Source organism: Hemitrygon akajei, chromosome 2 (genome assembly GCF_048418815.1).
Source record: "Hemitrygon akajei chromosome 2, sHemAka1.3, whole genome shotgun sequence".
Taxonomy (NCBI): Eukaryota; Metazoa; Chordata; class Chondrichthyes; order Myliobatiformes; family Dasyatidae; genus Hemitrygon; species Hemitrygon akajei.
In genome coordinates, this window is record NC_133125.1 from 72,374,510 (window position 1) to 72,397,884 (window position 23,375).

The 23,375-nt window shown below is 46.4% G+C and overlaps 1 protein-coding gene across 4 annotated transcripts in view; it reads right to left on the reverse strand.

Moving 5' to 3' along the window:
• Nucleotides 1–292: 292 nt before the first annotated feature.
• Nucleotides 293–23,375, reverse strand: part of ttc39b (tetratricopeptide repeat domain 39B) — a 288,093-nt gene continuing 265,010 nt past the window's right edge. For all 4 annotated transcript variants that reach the window (XM_073024732.1, XM_073024722.1, XM_073024741.1 and 1 more), the window contains 4 exons: nt 20,321–20,432; nt 11,059–11,176; nt 3,790–3,906; nt 293–684 (listed from right to left, as the gene is read on the reverse strand). In XM_073024732.1, the coding sequence (XP_072880833.1) occupies nt 588–684; nt 3,790–3,906; nt 11,059–11,176; nt 20,321–20,432 (444 nt within the window). In that variant the 3' untranslated portion in view covers nt 293–587. The remainder of the gene's footprint in view (nt 685–3,789; nt 3,907–11,058; nt 11,177–20,320; nt 20,433–23,375) is intronic.

Sequence of the window (23,375 nt, forward strand, 5' to 3'; positions counted from 1 at the left end):
TCTACTGAACATTATTATTGAAATGTCATGCATCAACACTTGATTATGTTTCAGGTAATGATTGTCCATTCCTCACTGGAATAGGCTGAATATGTGGCAAGCACTGAACAAGTAAATCTATTGTGACTCTCAATACCCAATTACAGCTAGCACTCTTCCACTGTCAAAACATTTTTAAGTGCAAACTTCTTCCTGCTTTTATTTTGAATATCAAACATCTGAGGCTATTCACTCATTGTGGTTGCAAGCTTTCATTCATTAAAAGAAATTAAAAATAAATATAAACAGCCTACACTATTAAATATATTTATTGCACCAGCAATTGCCCTAGTAATGTTCAAGTGGAAACAAATGCTTTCTTTTAAATCAGCAAATCTTTATCTTATATTTAATCAACACCATTTAGAACTTGACATATTTTACAGCACTGTAGAAAAATGCCTGGATAATTTATAAGACAAGAATAAAGGAAAAATTTTACTATTTTCAAATACTCTATCAAATAATAGCATCCTTATTTTGTTCCATTCTGTGATTTTTCTCATCTATCCCAACCTGTACAGAGCACTTATTTATTGTAACAGACTTCAGGGATGATCAAGGAATGAGGTATTTAAACTGTTCATTGCAGCATGGATCCGAAAATGTAATCTAGATTCCATGGAGTAGTCCTTGTAGTTATTCCTGTAGAATATAAGAACACTATCAATACATTATAACTTATATCCAAACTAATGGGCCAAGTGGCCTAATTCTGCTCCTATATCTTGTGGTCTAATTCTACCTTAGTGCGATCAGACTGCTCACACTTTCTCATGGTCATTTGTATAAAGTAAGATAATAATTAATAAAAAGCATTAAAATTGCAATGTGCTGCAAGTCTGTCCAGTTAAACAGGGAAACAATGAAACTGATGGTGTGAAACTCACTGGGATCATGGATTTAGAAGTGCATTTGTCAAATTTGGTGATGGACACTGTTTGCTTTTTTGGCGATGGACACTGCTTTTTGCATTTAATGTGACAAATTGCTTGATAACCACTGAAGGATTTCATCTGTAACTAGACAGTTTTTCAGCCAAATATCACACTTGATACTCAGACTTTACTGTATGTTCAGCTTAGTTTGGGGCTGTGAAGAAAATCTCAAAGGAATCAAAATCGACATTGCTATACACATATAGCACTTGACACTTGATACAACAGGATGTTGTCAGTAATCAAGGCCTTTGCTCTGGTCAGTGTACATAACCACTTAACCATTTCTAATACTCCAAGTTAAATTCCTTCTGCCAATCCTAAATTCGGTTATAACCCTAGACTACCTTATTCACTGCTGTCCATATCAACAAATCTGATGTTTTTAAATCACACCAGATGAGAGGGTGGGCAATGGTAAAAAGCAAGTGAAATTGGTATTGAAGTCAGTCAAGTGCAGAGTGATGCATTTCGGGAAGTTGAACAAAGCTGCACATACACAGTGATTGGCAGGCCCTGCAGAGTTTAACTGAAAATCAGAGCCTTGGGGTACAAGTACTCTACATGCAGTTGATCCCTGAAGGTAGACTGAGTGCTGAAGAAGATGTGCTTTGGCCAAGGCACTGAGTGTAGAAATATGGACAACATTATGCAATTATACACACTGTTGCTTTCTGCACTTAGAGTGCTATGTATGCACAGTTCTGATCAGCACACAATAGGAAGGATGTGATTAAGCTAGAGAGAGTGCAGAAGAGATGAACAGGAATGGTGTCTGGACTGAAGGGCTTGAATTATTAAGAAAAATTGGATAGGCTGAATTCCCTCAAGGGAAGGAGACTGAGCTAATGGCATTTCTGAGGGGAAAGATTTAAAGGGGACAGAGAATGGAACAAGCTGTAAGAGGAGGTAGTGGAAGCAGGTACAATTACAATGATACAATGATCACCATAGATATTTGGACAACCAAGATGCCTATCAGGTTACAGTCATCTGGGCCAAACTGGATTAGCATAGATAGGCATCTTGGTTGTCATGGGTGAGTTGGGATGATGGACCTGATTCTATGCTGTTTAATTCTGAATCAGTGAGTATCATGAGCGGTGAATGGGTGTTTCTCGGAATGGCAGGTGGTGAATAGTGGGGTGCCACAGGGCTCGGTATTGGGACCACAGCTGTTTACAATTTACGTCAACGATTTAGATGAAGGCATTGAGAATAACATCAGCAAATCTGCTGATGATACTAAGCTGGGTGGCAGTGTGACAGGTGATGAGGATGTTAGGAGAATTCAGGGTGACTTGGATAGGCTGGGTGAGAGGGCAGATACTTGGCAGATGATGTTTAATGTGAATAAGTGTGAGGTTATCCACTTTGGGAGTAAGAACAGGAAGGCAGATTATTATCTGAACGATGTAGAGTTAGGTAAGGGAGAAATACAAAGAGATCTAGGAGTCCTCGTTCATCAGTCACTGAAGGTGAATGAGCAAGTGCAGCAGGCAGTGAAGAAGGCTAATGGAATGTTGGCCTTTATTACAAAGGGAATTGAGTACAAGAGCAAGGAAATCCTCTTGCATTTGTACAGAGCCCTGGTGAGACCACACCTGGAGTATTGTGTACAGTTTTGGTCTCCAGGGTTAAGGAAGGACATCCTGGCTGTAGAGGAAGTGCAGCGTAGATTCACGAGGTTAATTCCTGGGATGTCTGGACTGTCTTACGCAGAGAGGTTAGAGAGACTGGGCTTGTACACGCTGGAATTAAGGAGATTGAGAGGGGATCTGATTGAAACATATAAGATTATTAAGGGATTGGACAAGATAGAGGCAGGAAATATGTTCCAGATGCTGGGAGAGTCCAGTACCAGAGGGCATGGTTTGAGAATAAGGGGTAGGTCATTTAGGACAGAGTTAAGGAAAAACTTCTTCTCCCAGAGAGTTGTGGGGGTCTGGAATGCACTGCCTCGGAAGGTAGTGGAGGCCAATTCTCTGGATGCTTTCAAGAAGGAGCTAGATAGGTATCTTATGGATAGGGGAATCAAGGGATATGGGGACAAGGCAGGAACCGGGTATTGATAGTAGATGATCAGCCATGATCTCAAAATGGCGGTGCAGGCTCGAAGGGCCGAATAGTCTACTTCTGCACCTATTGTCTATTGTCATATGACAGGCATCAATCTATCATCATCAGCTATAATGGTGTCAAGGTATATTCCCAAATAACATGGCAGATTAACAAAGACTGAAATATAGAGTGCTGCTGGGAAAGAGATTTCATTCATGTTTGGTGATACACAACCAGAGAAGCTGGTTTGAATGAGATGGAGTTGTTTCCATTGTTCAGAATACGGTGAAAAATCTCATAGCACAATTTGAAGAAAAATAGGGAAGTTCTCCCTAGCTTTAAGGAAATATTTATCTTTTAAACAGCGTTAGTAAAACAACTGATCTGATGCTCATCTCATTTCTCCTTTTGCTATGTTGCTATGTTGCTTACTTTAAAAAAGAGGAACCACTCTCTATGAATGCCTCACTGGCAACATCCTCAGATCCTGAGAAGTGATATGTTAAAACAAGTTCTCTCCCATTCCCAGAGCAAATGGCCAAATCAGATAAGGGGCATTCTGACCAAGGATAAAAAAGCTCAATGCATTAATATCATGTTGATATTGCAATTAACTTTTGTTAAATTGCTTATTTTAATGTTAAAGACCGGTAAATTATTTATTATTTAAATTACTGGTTAAAAGCCAAAGTGAAAGTTAAGATCCGGTTCAACTTCTGGTAAAGAAATCAAATTTAATTGTGATACTCACTTTGCAGTTTCAATGCACTTTTTTGCTTTCTCCCACTCTCCTTGCCCTTTGTATAACATTCCCATTTCATAGTGAGCATATGGCACCAAGTAATGGTCATATCTTATCCTCTTCTCACTATTAATAAAAAAAAGGAGTTATCTCAAAGATCCACAAAGACTAGTATTCCATTCTCCATGACAACCCCAGATGCTGACTCCTTGTATTTCAGCATCCAACTTTCTTCACACTGCTCCCATTCAAAAGCATGCAGATTATGTACACAAGAAATTACCAAGTACAACCCAGCACACTGAGCATGTCTGAGAAATTGCTGTTAACATTGCAGTGAGCAGTCAATCCAACCTGCTGCACTGTATTTGCTCTGACACTAAAACTGTAATTCATAGCAATGGTGTATCTGCAGATGCATATTCCTCTTTAGTCACATTCGTTTTCTTCACCATATCCACTAGGGAGGGGAGAGGTCCACCTGCTTTATCTATAAATACAAGCCAGTTCTGGACTTGCATGTCCTTGGCATTAGCTTTAATAACACCAGAGATAAATCTGGAGTGGAATGTTTAAAGTAACAGCCAGTTACTTTAGCTTTGATTTTTGATAATGCACGGCATTTGTTTTCGTTTTATCAGATGCCATGGGATTATTCCCTCTCTATGCTGCCACTACAGGAGGGGTGTTGGATGGATTATTCAATATGAAGAATTAGGATGATCTTTGATGGCATTAAACCTGTTAAAAACGTTACGCAAATCAAAGTACATTTATTATCAAAGAATATAAATTCTACAAACTTGAAATTTGTCTGCTCACAAGCAGCCGCAAAACAGGAAACCTGAAAGAACCCGATTAAAACAAAATAAAGCCCAACTCCAAAAGCAGAGAGAGAGAGAATAAAAACATAGATTATGCAAACAATAGAAGCAGGCAACAATGACAGCACTCAGAACCAAAGTGAGTCTTTAGATCAAAATCCCCAGAGTACTCCAGAGTAGGCCCAAAGCCTCAATATTAAGTTCATCATATTAGGATGGTGTGGTGAACTACATATACCTGTCTGGACATGCCCCCCCCCCCCCCCCCCCCCGCTGACTGCTCCTGTGGCTCCTCCCACTGACCCCTGTATAAAGGCGATTGGAGGCACTGCTCCTCCCTCAGTCTCCAGGATGTTGTGTGATGGTCTCTTGCTGCTGACAGTGCTTTCTTCCAGCTAATAAAAGCCTATCTCGCCTCGCGTCTCTGAGAGTTATTGATAGTGCATCAATTTTATTAGCTGGAATTTTAAAACATGGAAAGTATTTTACGTCCAGAAAAATTGGACATTGATCCTTAAGCCCCAGAAGCAGCTTTTGCCTTTGAACTCTGGCTTGCATGCTTCCAATCATACTTGGAAGAGATTCCTGTGATTGAGCCTGCTATCATACACAAAATCCTCCTCTCCAAGGTCAGTCCGAAGGTATACTCCCTTATCAGGGACCTGCCGACCTACCAAGGGGCACTGGACGCCCTCAAAAGACAGTACCTGCGGCCGGTGAACACTGTCTATGCAAGACTTCGCTTAGCGATGTGGCGGCAGCGGGCCGGAGAGTCGAGCGCTGAGTTTGTCCGAGCCCTACAGACACTCGTGCAGGCCTGCGACTGCAGGGGACAGACGGCAGAACAGCATGCGGAGCTCCTGGTACGAGACGCCTTCGTTACGGGGATCAGGTCAGTGTACGTGCGCCAGCGGCTGCTGGAAAACACCAATCTTACCTTACATTCGGCGACCGAGCTGGCCGACACGCTGGAGGCTGCTCTGCACAATGCTGACGCTGTCCAGCCGTGCAATCTCCCCCGTGGACGCGGCAGACCCTGCCACCAGCCGGCGAATCGACCACAGTTGCTGCCACTCGTGAGTCCATGAACTCCCCGCAACCCTCCGGCGAAGCGACCACAGCTGCTGCCAGTCGCAAGTCCGCGCAGTGTTACTTCTGCGGACTTGAAAAGCACCCCCGAAAACACTGCCCGGCCCGAGAAGCTACCTGCTCCAGCTGCGGAAAGAAGGGCCATTTTGCCAAGGTCTGTAAATCTAAACCATGAGCGGGGTCGAGCAGTGCCGTGTGCAAGGCATGGGGACTGCCAGCTTGGTCGCCGCCATCTTGCCTGCCTGCCTCGTGCAAGGCATGGGGGCCGCCATCTTTGTCGGCGCCACCTCGCCCCGCTTCCAACCCACGGGTGCTTACCAAGACGGCGATTCAACTCTGGCCTCCGTAACCCTCGACCAAAGCGCCCCACACCAGCTTGCAAGGTCAATGATGGACATCCTGGTGGAGGGGCACAGGACTAACTGCCTGTTTGACATGGGCAGCACTGAGAGTTTTATTCACCCGGACACGGTGCAACACTGCGGACTTGTGACACAGCCGGTAAGCCAGAGGGTCACTATGGCTTCTGGGTCGCATTCCATAGACATCCGGGGGGGGGGGGGTTGTGTAGTGACATTGGTGGTGCAGGGCACAGAATATCGGGACTTTGCGCTACTGGTCATGCCTCAACTGTGTGCGCCTGTGCTATTGGGGCTGGACTTCCAGAGCCACCTAAAAAGTGTGACTATGGCATATGATGGGCCCCTCCCACCACTCACTGTCAGGAATCCTCAGTTTTGTGGGACTTCGTCATATACCCCGCTACTGACCACACACACACACCGACCAACACATCCCACCCAGCACCATGCCGACAGCTGCGCTACTGACACCACTTGCAGCCTCTCCACCCTCAAGATCCCTCCCCCACCGCTGTTCGCCAACCTGACCCCCGACTGTAAACCTGTGGCAACTAAAAGCAGGAGGTACAGCGCGGGGGACAGGGTCTTCATTCAGTCAGAGGTGCAGCGGCTGCTCAGGGAGGGGATCATTGAGCCAAGCACAAGTCCTTGGAGGGCCCAGGTGGTTGTTGTTCGGACCAGGCAGAAAAATAGGACGGTCATGGACTATAGCCAGACCATCAATAGGTTCACGCAGCTTGACACGTACCCCCTACCCCGCATCGCGGATATGGTCAACCAGATAGCTCAGTACAAGGTGTACTCGACCATAGATCTGAAATCCGCTTACCACCAGCTCCCCATCCGCCCGGAGGACTGCCCCTACACCGCCTTCGAGGCGGGCGACAGGCTCTATCACTTCCTGCGCGTCCCCTTCTGTGTCACGAATGGTGTCTCTGTCTTCCAGAGGGAAATGGACCGGATGGTGGACCAGTGCCAACTGAAGGCCACATTTCCATATCTGGATAACATCACCATCTGCAGTCATGACTGGCAGGATCACGACACCAACCTCCAATGATTTTTCCAAGTGGCCAAAGCTCTGAACCTTACCTATAACAGGGATAAGTGTGTGTTCGGAACCACCCGACTCGCTATCCTTGGGTATGTCGTGCAGAATGGGTTCATTGGCCCTGATTCCGACCGTATACGCCCCCTGTTAGAACTCCCTCTTCCCACCACCCTCAGAGCCCTCAGACGGTGCCTGGGCTTCTTTTCCTATTACGCCCAATGGGTCCCTCATTACGCAGACAAGGCCCGCCCCCTGGTCAAGTCCACCACATTTCCCCTCTCAGCCGAGGCCCGTGTGGCCTTCAGCCGCATTAAAGGGGACATTGCCAAAGCAACGATGCATGCGGTGGACGAGACCATTCCCTTCCAAGTAGAGAGTGACGCCTCCAACTTTGCGCTGGCTGCTACGCTTAATCAATCAGGCAGGCAGGCCAGTAGCATTCTTCGCTCGTACCCTTCAAGGCCCTGAAATACGGCACTCTGCGGTGGAGAAAGAAGCCCAGGCCATAGTGGAAGCTATTAGGCACTGGAGGCACTATCTCGCCGGCAAAAGGTTCACCTTGCTGACTGACCAGCGCTCAGTTGCGTTCATGTTTAGCAACCAACAGCGGGGCAAAATCAAAAATGATAAAATTTTGCGGTGGAGAATAGAACTTTCCGGCAAAAGGTTCACCTTGCTGACTGACCAGCGCTCAGTTGCGTTCATGTTTAGCAACCAACAGCGGGGCAAAATCAAAAATGATAAAATTTTGCGGTGGAGAATAGAACTTTCCACCTACAACTATGATAGCCTGGAAGGCGCAATGAGCCCTCTGATGCCCTATCCCGGGGAGCGTGTGCCAGTGCACAGCTCGACCAGCTATACGCCCTCTATGCAGATCTTTGCCACCCGGGGTTCACCCGATTTTACCATTTCGTGAAAGCCCGGAACCTGCCTTACTCCCTTGAGGACATCAGGACGATGACCAGGGACTGCCAAGTCTGTGCTGAGTGCAAACCGCACTTCTACCGTCCTGAAAAGGTGCAACTTATCAAGGCCACCCACCCCTTTGAGCGACTGAGTGTTGACTTTAAGGGCCCCGTTCCCTCCACAGACCGCAATGTCTACTTTCTCAACATAATCGACGAGTACTCGCGGTTCCCCTTTGCCATCCCCTGCCCCGACACCACTGCCACGTCCGTCATAAAAGCCCTGCGCCAGCTCTTCACTCTGTTCGGATATCCCTGCTATATCCACAGTGATAGAGTGTCCTCCTTTATGAGTGACGAGCTGCGCCAGTACCCGCTGGCTAGGGGCATTGCTACTAGTAGGACCACGAGCTATAATCCCCGGGGAAATGGACAGGTGGAGAGGGAGAATGCCACAGTGTGGAAAGCCACACTTTTAGCCCTTAAGTCAAAGGGGTTGCCGGTCTCTCGCTGGCAGGAGGTCCTCCCCGAGGCACTCCACTCCATCTGCTCCCTGTTATGCACATCCACCAATGCCACCCCTCATGAGCGCCTCTTTTCTTTTCCCAGGAAGTCTGCCACTGGGACCACCCTACCGGCTTGGCTGACGTCCCCAGGGCCAGTGCTGCTCTGGAAACATGCGAGGAGCAATAAATACTCCCCGCTGGTTGAGAGGGTTCACCTACTACATGCGAACCCCCGGCATGCCTACGTGGTCTTACCTGATGGGCGGGAGGACACGGTCTCCGTCCGCGACCTGGCGCCCGCAGGAGCACCAGACCCCTACCCCGAACACTCCACAGTGACTATGAATCCCGTACCCACCGGGGTGTATACCCACCTGACACCGTGCACACTAAGCCCTACACAGACTCCTCACGACACTCCCATACCGGGCGCCTCGCACACGCATGAGTGATCACTGACGCCTAATGGGCTGACACCTCAAGTCAGGCCAGAACCAGCACAACCACCGTCTCTGGTGCAATCACCACCGGCACCGGTGCCATCACCGCCAGTACTACGTAGATCGCAGCGACAGGTTCGACCACCTGATAGACTTAACCTGTAAATATACTTGTAAGAATCTTCGCCCCATGGGGACTCTCTTCTAAAACAAAGTGGGGGTGAATGTGGTGAACTACATATACCTGTCTGGACACGCCCCCCCACCCCTGCTGACTGCTCCTGTGGCTCCTCCCACAGACCCCTGTATAAAGGCGATTGGAGGCACTGCTCCTCCCTCAGTCTCCAGGATGTTGTGTGATGGTCTCTTGCTGCTGACAGTGTTTTCTTCCAGCTAATAAAAGCCTATCTCGCCTCACGTCTCTGAGAGTTATTGATGGTGCATCAGATGGTAAACTGCCACAAAGTTCACATACATGAAGCACAGCAGCCGAGGCAATCTCACTGCCTCAGCATCACAGAGACAGGAGCCGCCAGTCTATCTGGGTTAGCGTTTAAATTGTCTGAACAGTCAATCGTACCTTGCATTAGAACCCAGGCTCTGCTGTGGCGAATTGCTCCAGGCCTAGAACACTCAGTCCAGCGATTCACTTCGGGCCTAGATTTTGCTGCCGAAGAAGCCATTCTCAACCTCTCCAAATTGGCTCAGTGCTCTTTTGACTCTCGACACCCTGCTTTTTCCAGTCTATCTGGGCCAGGGTTTAAATTTTCCGAACAGCGAGTCATGCCTTGCATTAGGACCTGGGCTCAGCTGCAGCAAATCATTCCGGGCCTAGAACATGCCGCCCAGTGATTCGCTTCTGGCCTAGTTTTTGCTGCTGAAGAAGCTGTTCTCGACCTCTCCAAATCGGCTTGGTGCTTACAGCAATCCTCCCTCGTACCCGGGTTAGTTGGACGGACATCGGAACTTCTCTGCCTCATCTCCTCCTCTCCGAATCGTTCACTCCAACAAGCACAGCTCAAGCTCCAAGTGTGCCGATTTTGCAGTGCACCAACCAGGCACATTTCTGGAATTCGCTCACCCCTTCATTGTTTGCCTTTTGTTATTTACCAGAATTTACTTCACAGAAAATGTTATTGGTAATGTTTTTAATTGAACTTATTTGCTTTTGAACCACTTGTAAACTGTCACACACCTTCAGTAATGACATCTTAAACCAGATCTACTCCAATGCACATAATTACATTGCCTCATATGACATTTATCTTATGGAAATTGCCTGGACAAGCAGCTGCTCAACCACTTTGTTAAAAGGTCTAAACTAGCTAAATTTCTGCAGTGTTGAAGGCCAACCCAGAAAGCCCATTGCCTTTGTCAAAGGTGGAGACCCACCACAGCCTCAGCCCAGATCACTAGCAGACTTGTTCACCTTGGTGACTGACTGGCAACTGAAAGTCAATCTTGGCAAACAACTGAAGTTCCCTGACTTCATCACAAAATCAGAGGCCTGACATGGTCATTGTTAGGGACCTCAAAGCAGATGGTCACAGTAAAACTGTGTGAAGACCTGCCTGAGGAAGCGTTCGAGCGAAAGAAGGCCAAGTACCAGGAGCTGGTAGAGCAGTCCCAGAGACAGGGATGGAAGGCACGATGCGAGCCTATAGAGGAGGCTGCTTGCTATGCAGAACCAACTCTCTGCTTGGCATTACAGGGGCTGCAAAGAAAACAGCCATCAGGACTGTCGCAGAGGCTGCTGAGCAAGATGGCTGTGGATCAAGAGGTGTGACCCGTTGACGAATGCTGCCGGACACAAGCCGTGGTCTGATCAATCCTTGCTTGGTCACCTGGGCAACATTGTCTGATGTTGAAAAACCAAAAACACCCAACGACTACAGGTTATATCATCATTGGTGATGTGTCCCAGCACATTCGAGGATGTACCTCAACATCAGCATCACTGAACTCACATTCTCCTCACTTACTCACATTCATCATAACATTTTCTAACTATTTATTAAACCAACTGATGTTCCTTCATCTTCAATACTTTTAGCAGTGAACTTAAACCACCAGAAGGTGCATCAGTAAGCCAACTTACTTTTGTATGACTTGATTGAAGCAAAGTTCAGCTTGTAAAAATCGACCCAAGTGTTTCAGGCATAGGCCTTTTAGAAGCTGTATAAGACTCTCATCATCCACTTGGTATTCTGCAGACTCTTTAGAAGGAAGATAAAGAAAATAATTACTAAAATCTTAAAGTCCAACAAAGTTGATAATTTTCAGTAAAGTTTATCTACTGTGATGTCTGTATTTTTTTCATTTGCACTTCATCTGATTTCACCCATATGATCCACTTCTTTAAATTACATTGCAACTGTTCCCTTGCTGAGAAATGATTCCACCACGGCAGTTCATATTACCAACCAATCTGTGTGTCCAAGTTCCAGATTAGGTTACTGGACAGAAATAAGTCATGCAATTCTTTGTGATTTTTTAAAAAAAATAGATTCTGAATGAATCATTTACCCTACCTGAGATAATCTCATACAAAGGTACATAAACAGAGCTAATCAAACCTATATTTGAAAATTCATATATTGACTCTGATTTGGAAGTTATTCTAAGAGACCAGACATATGAATATTAGGATAGACATGGACAGTCAGGTGTAATCAGCATGGCTTCATGTGTGGTAGGTCATGTCTAACCAATTTTATAGAGTTTTCCGAGGAAGTTACCAGGAAAGCTGATGAAAGCAAGGCTGTGGATGATGTCTACATAGCTGGTGAAGGCAAGGCATTTTGCAAGCTCCCACATGGGAGGCTGCCAAGAAGGCTTAGTCATTTGGCATTCAGGATGAGGTAGTAAATTGGATTAGACATTTGCTTTGCGGGAGAAGCTAGAGAGTGTTTGTAGAGGGTTGTTTCTCTGACTGGAGACCTGTGACTAATAGTGTGTGGCATGGATCAGTGCTGGGACCATTATTGTGCATCATCTATATAGAAACATAGAAAACATACAGCACAATACAGGCCTTTTGGCCCACAAAGCTGTGCTGAACATGTCCCTACCATAGAACTACCTAGGTTTACCCATAGATCTCTATTTTTCTAAGCTCCATGCAGCCAACTAGGGGTCTCTTAAAAGTCCCTATCATTTCTGCCTCCAACACCGCCACCAGCAGCCCGTTCCATGCACTCACCACTCTCTGTGCAAAAAACTTACCCCTGACATCTCCTCTGTATCTATTTCCAAGCACCTTAAAACTATGCCTTCTTGTGCTAGCCATTTCAGTCCTGGGGAAAAGCCTCTGACTATCCACACAATCAATGGCTCTCATTATCTTGTACACCTCTCATTCTCCATCGCTCCAAGGAGAAAAGACTGAGTTCACTCAACCTATTCTTATAAGACATGCTCCCCAATCTAGGCAACATCCTTGTAAATCTCCTCTGCACCCTTTCTATGGTTTCCACATCCTTCCTGTAGTGAGGTGACCAGAACTGAGCATAGTACTCTTGGTCTACCAGGGTCCTATATAGCTGTAGCTTAACCTCTCGGCTCTTAAAACTCAATCCCACGGTTGATGAAGGCCAATGCACCGTATACCTTCTTAGCTAGAGTCAACCTGCGTAGCAGCTTTGAATGTCCTATTGACTCAGACCCCAAGATCTCTCTCATCCGCCACAATGTCAAGAGTCTTACCATTAATACTTTATTCTGCCATCATATTTGACCTAACAAAATGAACCACTTCACACTTACCTGGGTTGAACTCCATCTGCCACTTCTCAGCCCAGTTTTGCATCCTATCAATGCCCTGTTGTAACCTCTGACAGCCCTCCACCCTTTGTGTCATCAGCAAATTTACTAACCCATCCCTCCACTTCCTCATCCAGGTCATTCATAAAAATCATAAAGAGTATGGGTCCCAGAACAGATCCCTGAGGCACACCACTGGTCACTGGCCTCCGTGCAGAATATGACCCACCTACAACCACTCTTTGCCTTCCTTGGATAAGCCAGTTTTGGATCCACAAAGCAATGTCCCCTTGGATCCCATGCTCCTTACTTTCCCAATAAGTCTTGCATGGGGTACATTATCAAATGCCTTGCTAAAATCCATATACACTACATCTCCTCAAATAATTCTATCAGGCTTGTAAGGCACGGCCTGCCTTTGACAAAGCCATGCTGACTATGCCTCTCCAAATGTTCATAAATCCAGCCTCTCAGGATCTTCTCCATCAACTTACCAACCACTGCAGTAGGACTCATTGGCCTATAATTTCCCGGGCTATTCCTACTCCCTTTATTGAACAAGAGAACTGCATCCTCAACTCTCCAATCCTCCAGAACCTCTCTCGTCCTCAATGATGATGCAAAGATCATTGCCAGAGACTCAGCAATCTCCTTCCTTGCTTCCAACAGTAGCCTGGGGTACATCTCATCCTGTCCCAGTGACTTATCCAACATGATGCTTTCCAAAAGCTCCAGAACATCCTCTTTCTTAATAATGATATTCTCAAGCTTTTCAGTCCACTGCAAATCATCTCTGCAATCGCCAAGATCCTTTTCCGTAGTGAATACTGAAGCAAAGTATTCGTTATGTACCTCCGCTATTTTCTCCGGTTCCATACACACTTCCCCACTGTCACACTTGATAGGCCCTATTTTTTCATGTCTTATCCTTTTGCTCATCACATACTTGTAGAACGCCTTGGGGTTTTCCTTAATCCTGTCTGCCAAGGCCTTCTCATAGCCCCTTCTGGCTCTCCTAATTTCCTTCTTAAGCTCCTTCCTGCTAGCCTTATATTCTTCTAGAATCATATTATTTCCTAGTTTTTTGAACCTTTTGTAAGCTCTTCTCTTCTTCTTGAAGAGATTTACAACAGCCTTTGTGCACCACAGATCTTGTACCCTACCATCCTTTCCATGTCTCGTTGGAACGTATCTATTCAGAAACCTATGCAAATAACCCCTCCACAATTGCCACATTTCTTCGGTACGTTTCCCTGAGAACATCTGTTTCCAATTTATGCTTCCAAGTTCCTGCCTGATAGCCTCATATTTCCCCTTGCTCCAATTAAATGTTTCCCTAACTTGTCTGTTCCTATACCTCTCCAATGCTATGGTAAAGGAGATAGACGTGATCACTATCACCAAAATGCTCTCCTACTGAGACATCTGACACTTGACCAGGCTCATTTCCCAATACCAGATCAAGTACAGCCTCTCCTCTTGTAGGCTTATCTACATATTGTGTTAAGAAACCTTCCTGAACACACATAACAAATTCCACCCCCATCAAAACCCCTCACTCTAGGGAGATGCTAATCAATATTTGGGAAATTAAAATCTCCCACAACAACCCTGTAATTATTACTCCCTTCCAGAATCTGTCTCCCTAACTTGTCCTTGATGTCTCTGTTACTATTGGGTGCTCTATAAAAACACCCAATAGAGTTATTGACCCTCTTCCTATATCATAAGGTGGGCGTTGGTGGTGGACCCAAATGAAAGACACAGACACTGAAGTACTGGGAACTGGACTGAACTAGAGTTAGGGACGGGACAGGACACAGACTAGGAGCTGGGACAGGAACACAGACTTGGGCTAGGAAAGTGGGACCAGAACAAAGAAACACGTTCAAACAAGCTGGATGAACTCAGCAGGTCGGGCAGCATCTGTTGAAAGGAGCAGTCAATGTTTCGGGCTGAGACCCTTCATCAGGACTGAAGGAGGAGGGGGCAGGGACCCTATAAAGGTGGGGGGGGAAGATGCAGGTGAAAAACCAATCAGAGGAAAGATCAAGGGGTGGGGGAGGGGAAGCAGGGAGGGGATAGGCTGGAGAGGTGAAGAAGGAATGTAAGGGGAAAGCACTATGGGTAGTAGAAGAAGGCAGAATCATGAAAGAGGTGATAGGCAGCTAGAAGAGGAGGCAGAGTGAAACTGGGATGGGGGAAGGGAGAGGGAGGGAATTACCAGAAGTTCGAGAATTCGATGTTCATACCAAGGGGCTGGAGACTACCCAGACGGTATATGAGGTGTTGCTCCTCCAACCTGAGTTTGGCCTCATCATGGCAGTAGAGGAGGCCATGTATAGACATATCCGAATGGGAATGTGGAGAGTTGAAGTGGGTGGCAACCAGGAGATCCTGTCTGTTGCGGCGGATGGAGCGGAGGTGCTCGACGAAGCGGTCCCCCAATCTGCGTCGGGTCTCGCTGATGTAGAGGAGGCCGCACCAGGAGCACCGGATGCAATAGATGACCCCAACAGACTCACAAGTGAAGTGTTGCCTCACCTGGAAGGACTGTTTGGGGCCCTGAATGGTGGTAAGAGAGGAGGTGTACGGACAGGTGTAGCACTTACACTTGCAGGGGTAAGTACCAGGTGGGAGATCTGTGGGGAGGGACGTGTGGACCAGGCAGTCGCGGAGGGAATGATCCCTGCGAAAAGCAGAGAGGGGTAGAGGGGGAAAGATGTGCTTAATGGTGGGGTCCTGTTGAAGGTGGCGGAAGTTGCGGAGGATAATATACTGGATCCGGAGGCTGGTGGGGTGGTAGGTGAGGATAAGGGGAACACAGTCCCTGTTGTGGTGACAGGAGGATGGGGTGAGGGCTGAGGTGCGGGAAATGGAGGAGATGCGGGTGAGGGCATCATTGATGATGACAGAAGGGAAACCACGATTCTTAAAGAAAGAGGACATTTGAGATGTCCTTGAACGGAAAGCCTCAGCTTTGGAGAAGATGTGGTGGAGACGGAGGAACTGGGAATAGGGAATAGCATTTTTCATTTAGCAGGGTGGGAAAGGGTATAATCAAGGTAGTTATGGGAGTCAGTGGATTTATAGACGATGTCAGTGGACAGTCTGTCTCCAGAGATGGAGACCGAGAGATTGAGAACGGGGAGAGAAGTGTCCGAGATGGACCAAGTGAATTTGAGGGCTGGGTGAAAGTTAGAGGCAAATTTGATGAAATCGACAACCTCAGCATGGGTGCAGGAAGCAGCATCAATGTAGCAATGGAAAAGTTGGGGAGCAGTACCAGTATAGATTTAGAGCATAGACTGTTACACATAACCCACAAAGAGGCAGGCATAGCTGGGGCCCATGCGAGTGCCCATAGCTACACCCTTGGTCTGAAGAAAGTGGGAAGAGCCAGAAGTTATTATTATTATTATTCCCAGGATAAAGAACTGGGAAGTAGGAGTGTGGATTTGGACTCCAAGCCAGAGACTGGACAAGGACCCAGAACTTGGGTCTTGACTTGGGCTCGGACCCTGGAACTAGGCGAGGACATGACGTGACTACAGGACTGGACATGGCTTGGGTTCTTCGAGGCTTGGTTACAGGACTAGGCGAGGAACTCCTGGGCAGGACGAGGAACTCCATCTTGGAACGCAGGGCCAGGCCCCTTCCTAGGATGCGGGATCGGGATGACTTCCAAGGTAAACTGCAGAGGAACTGTCAGGGATTCAGATGGAGAGGGGAAGGGAACAGACCAAGGGAACGGCAAAGACTGCCTGACTTACCCTATGGAGGCGAGGATGGGAAGGGACAGATCCAACCGCAGGGTAACGGCAAGGACAGCCTGTCTTACACTGCAGAGGCAAGGACAGGAAGGGAGCTCAATCCGGGTGGCTCCGAGTCTTGGCTGGCTATGGAAACAGCTGAATCTATATCTAGCTCAGAGTTGCAGACAGCCACTCAGCTGGCGCCGGAAATGGCCAAATCCGTACCCCGATGACTACTCCAACTAGAGACAACAAGGCTCCATGAAGCAGTGGTCCTCCAACCAAGCCTAGAGATCATGAATGGCTGCTCTAGCCTTACACCAGCGGGTTGCTCTGAGGGGATACTGACAAGACAAACCAGCACCCACGCTCGACCCCAGGGTCACTTGTATTCCCAGCCCCAAAACGAGAATCAGGTGCCTATGATTAAGCCCAACTCAAGCAAGGGACAGCCAGAAGACCCGGAGTCCGGAGTCCACAGACCGGACCATGAACCGGAATGCGGATTTAACGAACCGGACCATGACATGCTATTCTGACTTTAGATTCAGAACCGACTTGTGCATAGAAGGCAGAGGGTAGTGATTGAAGGGACTCATTTGAGCTGGGAGTCTGTAAATAGTGGAGTTCCACAGGGATCTGTGTTGGGGATTTCTGGTAGGGCTTCTGTTTATTGTAACATATATAAATGACCTGGATGAAAATGCAGATAGGTGGGTTTGTAAATTTGCAGATGATACCAAGATTGGTGGAGTTGTAGATAGTATAGAAGGCTGGCAAAAAATACAGCACAATATAAGTCAGTTGAAGAGATGGGCTGAGAAATGACAGATGGAGTTTAATCCAGATAAATGTGAGGTGTTGCACCTCAGTTGAGCAAATGTAAGGAGACTGTACATTATTAAGTGAAGGGTCCTTAACAATGATGCTGAGCTGACAGATCTTGGGATCCAAGTTCATAGCTCCTTGAAAGTAACTACAGAGGTCAATAAGATGGTTAAAAAGGCTTATGGAATACTTGCTTTATTAGTCAACACTTTGAGTTCAAAAATCAGGAGGTAATATTGCAACTGTAAAACTCTGATCTAGAGTACTGGAAAGGATGCAGAGGAGTTTTATAAGGATGTTGCCTGGTTTAGAGGGCATGAATTCTCAGCCTATCACAAGAGGGTGGGTAAATTTGGGTTGTTTACTCTGAAGCATTGGAGGCAGAGGGGAGATCTGATAGAGGTTTACAAGATTATGAGAGGCATAGATAGAGTGGGCAGGGAGTATCAGTTTCCATGGGTTGGAATGTCCCATACCAGAGGGACAGAGGGGGTAGGTTCAAAAGGGATGTGAGGGGTCAGTTTTTTACGAAGAGAATCATGGATGCCTGGAATATGTAGCCTAATATGGTGATAGAGGCAAATGCATCAGAGGCTTTTAAGGGACATTTGGATAGGCACATGGATATAATGAAGAAACAGGGATATGGACATGGTGTAGGTAGGTAGGAGGGATTAGTATTTGGGTGCTTTTGATTTGCTTTTTAGATGGTTCAGCACAACACTGGACTGAATGGCCTGCTCCTGTGTTGAAATTGCAGGGGCCCTGGCAAATATATTTAAAATGTCGGTATACACGGGTGAGGTGCTGGAGGATTGGAGGATAGCTCATGTTGTTCTGTTGTTTAAAAAAGGCTCTAAAAGTAATCCAGGAATACAAAGATTGGAGGTGTAGTGGACAGTGAAGAAGGTTTTCAAAGCTTGCAGAGGGATCTGGACCAGCTGGAAAAATGGGCTGAAAAATGACAGATGGAGTTTAATACAGACAAGTGTGAGGTATTGCACTTTGGAAGGAAAAACCAAGGTAGAACATACAAGGTAAATGGTAGGGCACTGAGGAGTGCAGTAGAACAGAGAGATCTGGGAATACAGATACAAAATTCCCTAAAAGTGGCGTCACAGGTAGATAGGGTAGTAAAGAGAGCTTTTGGTACATTGGCCTTTATAAATCAAGTATTGAATATAAGAGTTGGAATGTTATGATGAGGTTGTATAAGGCATTGGTGGGGCCGAATTTGGAGTATTGTGTGCAGTTTTGATCATCGAATTACAGGAAGGATATTAATAAGGTTGAAAGAGTGCAGAGAAGGTTTACAAGGATGTTGCCGGGACTTGAGAAACTGAATTACAGAGAAAGGTTGAATAGGTTAGGACTTTATTCTCTAGAGCGTAGAAGAATGAGGGGAGACTTGATAGAGGTATATAAAATTATAATGGGTATAGACAGAGTGAATGCAAGCAGGCTTTTTCTACTGAGGCCAGGGGAGAAAAAAAAAGAGGATATGGGTTAAGGGTGAAGGGGGCAAAGTTTAAAGGGAACATTGGGGGGGGCTTCACGCAGAGAGTGGTGGGAGTGTGGAATGAGCTGCCAGATGAAGTGGTAAATGCAGGGTCACTTTTAACATTTAAGAAAAATTTGGACGGATACATGGATGAGAGGTGTATGGAGGGATATGGGCCAGGTGCAAGTCAGTGGGACTAGGCAGAAAAATGGTTCGGCTCAGCCAAGAACGGCCAAAAGGCCTGTTTCTGTGTTGTAATGTTCTATGGTTCTATGGCACAGCCAAGAACAGCCAAAAGGCCTGTTTCTGTGCTGTAATGTTCTATGGTTCATTGTTTCAACGGTAAGTGGGAGGCCTTCAAAAGTGACATTTTGGGAGCACAATGCTTGTATGTGTTTGTCAGAGTAAAAGGTAAAGATAACAACAGTAGAGAACCTTAGTTTTCAAGAGATATGGAGGTCTTGGTTAAGAAAATGTAAGAGGTGCATAGTAGGTTCAGACAAGTAGGAATGTGATATACTTACGGAGTATAAGAAATGCAAGAGAACACTTCAGAAAGAAATCAGGAGGGCTAAAATGAAGTTGCCCTAGCAGACAAGGTGGAGGAGAATCCTAAGGGATTTTATCATTACATTAAAGAGCAAAAGGATTGCAAGTGACAAAACTGGTCCTCTGAAAGATCAAAATGGTAATCTATGTGCGGAGCCGAGAGAGATGTGGAAAACCTTAAATGGATTTTTGCATCTGTATTTATCCTGGAGATGGACTGAGTCTATAGAAATGAGTCAAAGCAGCAGCGAGGTCATGAACCCTATAGAGATTACAGAGGAGAAGGTGTTTTGGCACAATGGCCTTCATAAATTAAAGTATTGAGTATAAAAGATGGAATATTATGTTGAAGTTGTACAAGATGTTGGTACGGCCTAATTTGGAATATTGAATGCAGTTTTGGTCATCTACCTACAGGAAAGATGTAAATAAGGTTTAAAGAGTACAAAGAAAATTACCAAGGATGTTGCCAGGTATGGAGGACCTGAGTTATAAGGAAAGATTGAATAGGTTAGGACTTTATTCCTTGGAATGTAGAAGACTGAGGGAAGAATTGACAGAGGTATACAAAATTATGGTGGGTAAGAGAGAGTAAATGCAATCAGGCTTTTTCCACTAAGGGCGGGTGGGACAGTGATTAGAGGTCATGAGTTAAGGGGAAAGGCAAAAAGTTTACAAAGGGACCTAAGAGGAAACTTCTTCACAGACTGTCCTGAGAGTGTAGAACGAGCTGCCAGCACAAGTGGGCTTGATTTGATGTTAAGATAGTTTGGATAGGTACATGGATAGTTAGGCCATGGAGGGGCCTGGCGCAGGTTGATGTGAATAGGCAGTTTAAATGGATCTGCATGGACTAGATGGACTGAAAGGCCTGTTTCTGTGCTGTGCTTCTCTATGACTCTATCTGCTGTCTTGGCTTTGAGTCCTGGACATATGCTTTGGGTGTGACATTACATTCTACTCACTTGGATGCTTTTGTAATTCTAATTCTGCCTTTTCGATCGTAACCAGCATGCTCTCAGTTAGATCTGCTCGTTTGCCCAGAATTGCAAATCCATTCCAAATATACATCATTTCCTGTCAAGAAGAATACATTTATAAAATTAAGACTGATCACTTTCAAGTAAACTAAAGGAATCAAATTTCACATTCCTAACTTAGTTCTCATCAATCTTTCAACAAATTACTGATCTTCTGCCAGAGTGCATCGCAGTTTGGAAGCCTGCAGGCCAGCAGGCAGATATCTCCAAGGCACATACCAACTTACTCATCCAGTGTCACCACGTCAAAATCATGGAGTGCCCCACTTACAGGATTACCGTGACCAGTCATACACCAGTACTTAAAGGAACAACTAGAAGTGGGCACAGCTAGCAAGAAAGCAGGAGAATGGCATTAACCTTGTTTTGGTTTACTCATAATGTTTGACTAATGATGATTCAAACCTGACATTGGTCATTGACTCTCATTAAATATGCAAGCACAAGAAAGAGATTGTTTCTCCAAATGTTTTCCTCTCTCCCAAGCAACTTTTTGCTTTTTGTGTTCTGACATGCATAGACTTTTGAATAGAATGATGACAAAGCATATAAAAAATAACTGAAATAATTTGTAATAAGTTCATTTTACAGATTGCTCCATCCTTTAAACTTACCTCTATGTCAAGACTAATTGCTTATACTCCATTGGAATTAACATCGTGTAGCATAGAAAGGTAAATGGAAGGGGCAGACCAAGAGCTGGCAAGTCATAGGTAGATCCAGGTGAGGAAGGAGGGGAGAGGCAGATGGTAGACCCAGGTGAGGAGGGGTGAGAGGCAGATGGTAGATCCAGGTGAGGAAGGAGGGGAGAGGCAGATGGTAGATCCAGGTGAGGAGGGGTGAGAGGCAGATGGTAGATCCAGGTGAGGAAGGAGGGGAGAGGCAGATGGTAGATCCAGGTGAGGAGGGGTGAGAGGCAGATGGTAGATCCAGGTGAGGAAGGAGGGGAGAGGCAGATGGTAGATCCAGGTGAGGAGGGGTGAGAGGCAGATGGTAGATCCAGGTGAGGAAGGAGAGGAGAGGCAGATGGTAGACCCAGGTGAGGAGGGGGGAGAGGCAGATGGTAGACCCAGGTGAGGAGGGGTGAGAGGCAGATGGTAGATCCAGGTGTGGAGGGGGGGAGAGGCAGATGGTAGATCCAGGTGTGGAGGGGTGAGAGGCAGATGGTAGACCCAGGTGAGGAGGGGGGGGGAGAGGCAGATGGTAGACCCAGGTGAGGGGGGGGGAGAGGCAGATGGTAGACCCAGGTGAGGAGGGGTGAGAGGCAGATGGTAGACCCAGGTGAGGGGGGGGGGAGAGGCAGATGGTAGACCCAGGTGAGGAGGGGTGAGGCAGATGGTAGATCCAGGTGAGGAGGGGGGGAGAGGCTGATGGTAGATCCAGGTGAGGAGGGGTGAGAGGCAGATGGTAGACCCAGGTGAGGAGGGGGGGGAGAGGCAGATGGTAGACCCAGGTGAGGAGGGGTGAGAGGCAGATGGTAGACCCAGGTGAGGAGGGGTGAGAGGCAGATGGTAGATCCAGGTGAGGAGGGGTGAGAGGCAGATGGTAGACCCAGGTGAGGAGGGGGGAGAGGCAGATGGTAGACCTAGGTGAGGGGGGGGAGAGGCAGATGGTAGACCCAGGTGAGGAGGGGTGAGAGGCAGATGGTAGATCCAGGTGAGGAGGGGTGAGAGGCAGATGGTAGACCCAGGTGAGGAGGGGGGAGAGGCAGATGGTAGACCTAGGTGAGGGGGGGGGAGAGGCAGATGGTAGACCCAGGTGAGGGGGGGGAGAGGCAGATGGTAGACCCAGGTGAGGAGGGGGGAGAGGCAGATGGTAGATCCAGGTGAGGAGGGGGTAGATCCATTTGCATTTAGCCTCATCGTGGAAGTGTCACGATTTCCACTATTCCCTCTTCCATCTGCTTATCATCCCTTCTTACCCAGAGCGACCTATAGCTTCTTGCTTCAACTGCCTGCCTTCACCTTTTTATACTGGTTATCTCCCCTCTATAGTTCAATCCAGATGAATGGTCTCGACTCAAAGACCCAAAATCTCTCCCCCCTCAGATGCCACTGCGTTCCTCCTGGATTTTGTGTGTTGCTTCAGATTCCAGCATCTGCAGCCTCTTGTATCTCCATGTTAACACTGTGTAGCTGAGGTTGAAATTACAGAATGATCTAATCTTAGCCCTTTATTTTCTTAGTTTTCAGAATCCCAGTGACTGTATAATTTGCACACACAGTAGATTTTTATTAATTGCGGCACATCAGGACCAGTACATTGTGGTCCAATTAAACGGCTGCCCCAATTAGTCGAAGTTTCATGGAAATAGTTAAAAGGTATTTTAAAAAGTCAAACTACCATTCAACTGTGTAATAAATGATGTATTTAACTGAAATACAGAACAAATTAGAACACTACCAATACTATTACAGTACTGTAAAACTGTGTCGTAGGTCAAATCAAAGGTGGTGACAAATCAGCATATAGGAGGGAGATTGAAAATCTGGCTGAGTAGTGCCATAACAATCTCTCACTCAGAGTCAGCAAGACCAAAGAGCTGATTATTGACTTCAAGAGATGAAATAAGAGTTTCATGAGCTAGTCTTCATTAGGGCATCAGACGTGGAGAGGGTCAGCAACTTATCAAGTGCAATTATGAAGAAATCACGGCAGCACCTCTTCTTCCTTAAGAATTTGCAAAGATTGGGCATGATATCTAAAACTCTGACAAACTTCTATAGATGTGTGGTGGTGGGGAGTATGCCTGATATGGAAACACTAATGCCTTTGAATGGAAAATCCTACATAAAGTAATGGATATGGCCCAGTCCATCACTGGTAAAGCCCTCCCCACAAATATGCATATCTACACGGAGTGCTGTTGCAGGAAAGCACCATCCATCATCAGGGATCCCCAGCACCCAGGACATGATTTTTTCTCACTGCTGTCATCAGGAAGAAGGTACAGGAACCTCAAGACTCACACCACCACCTT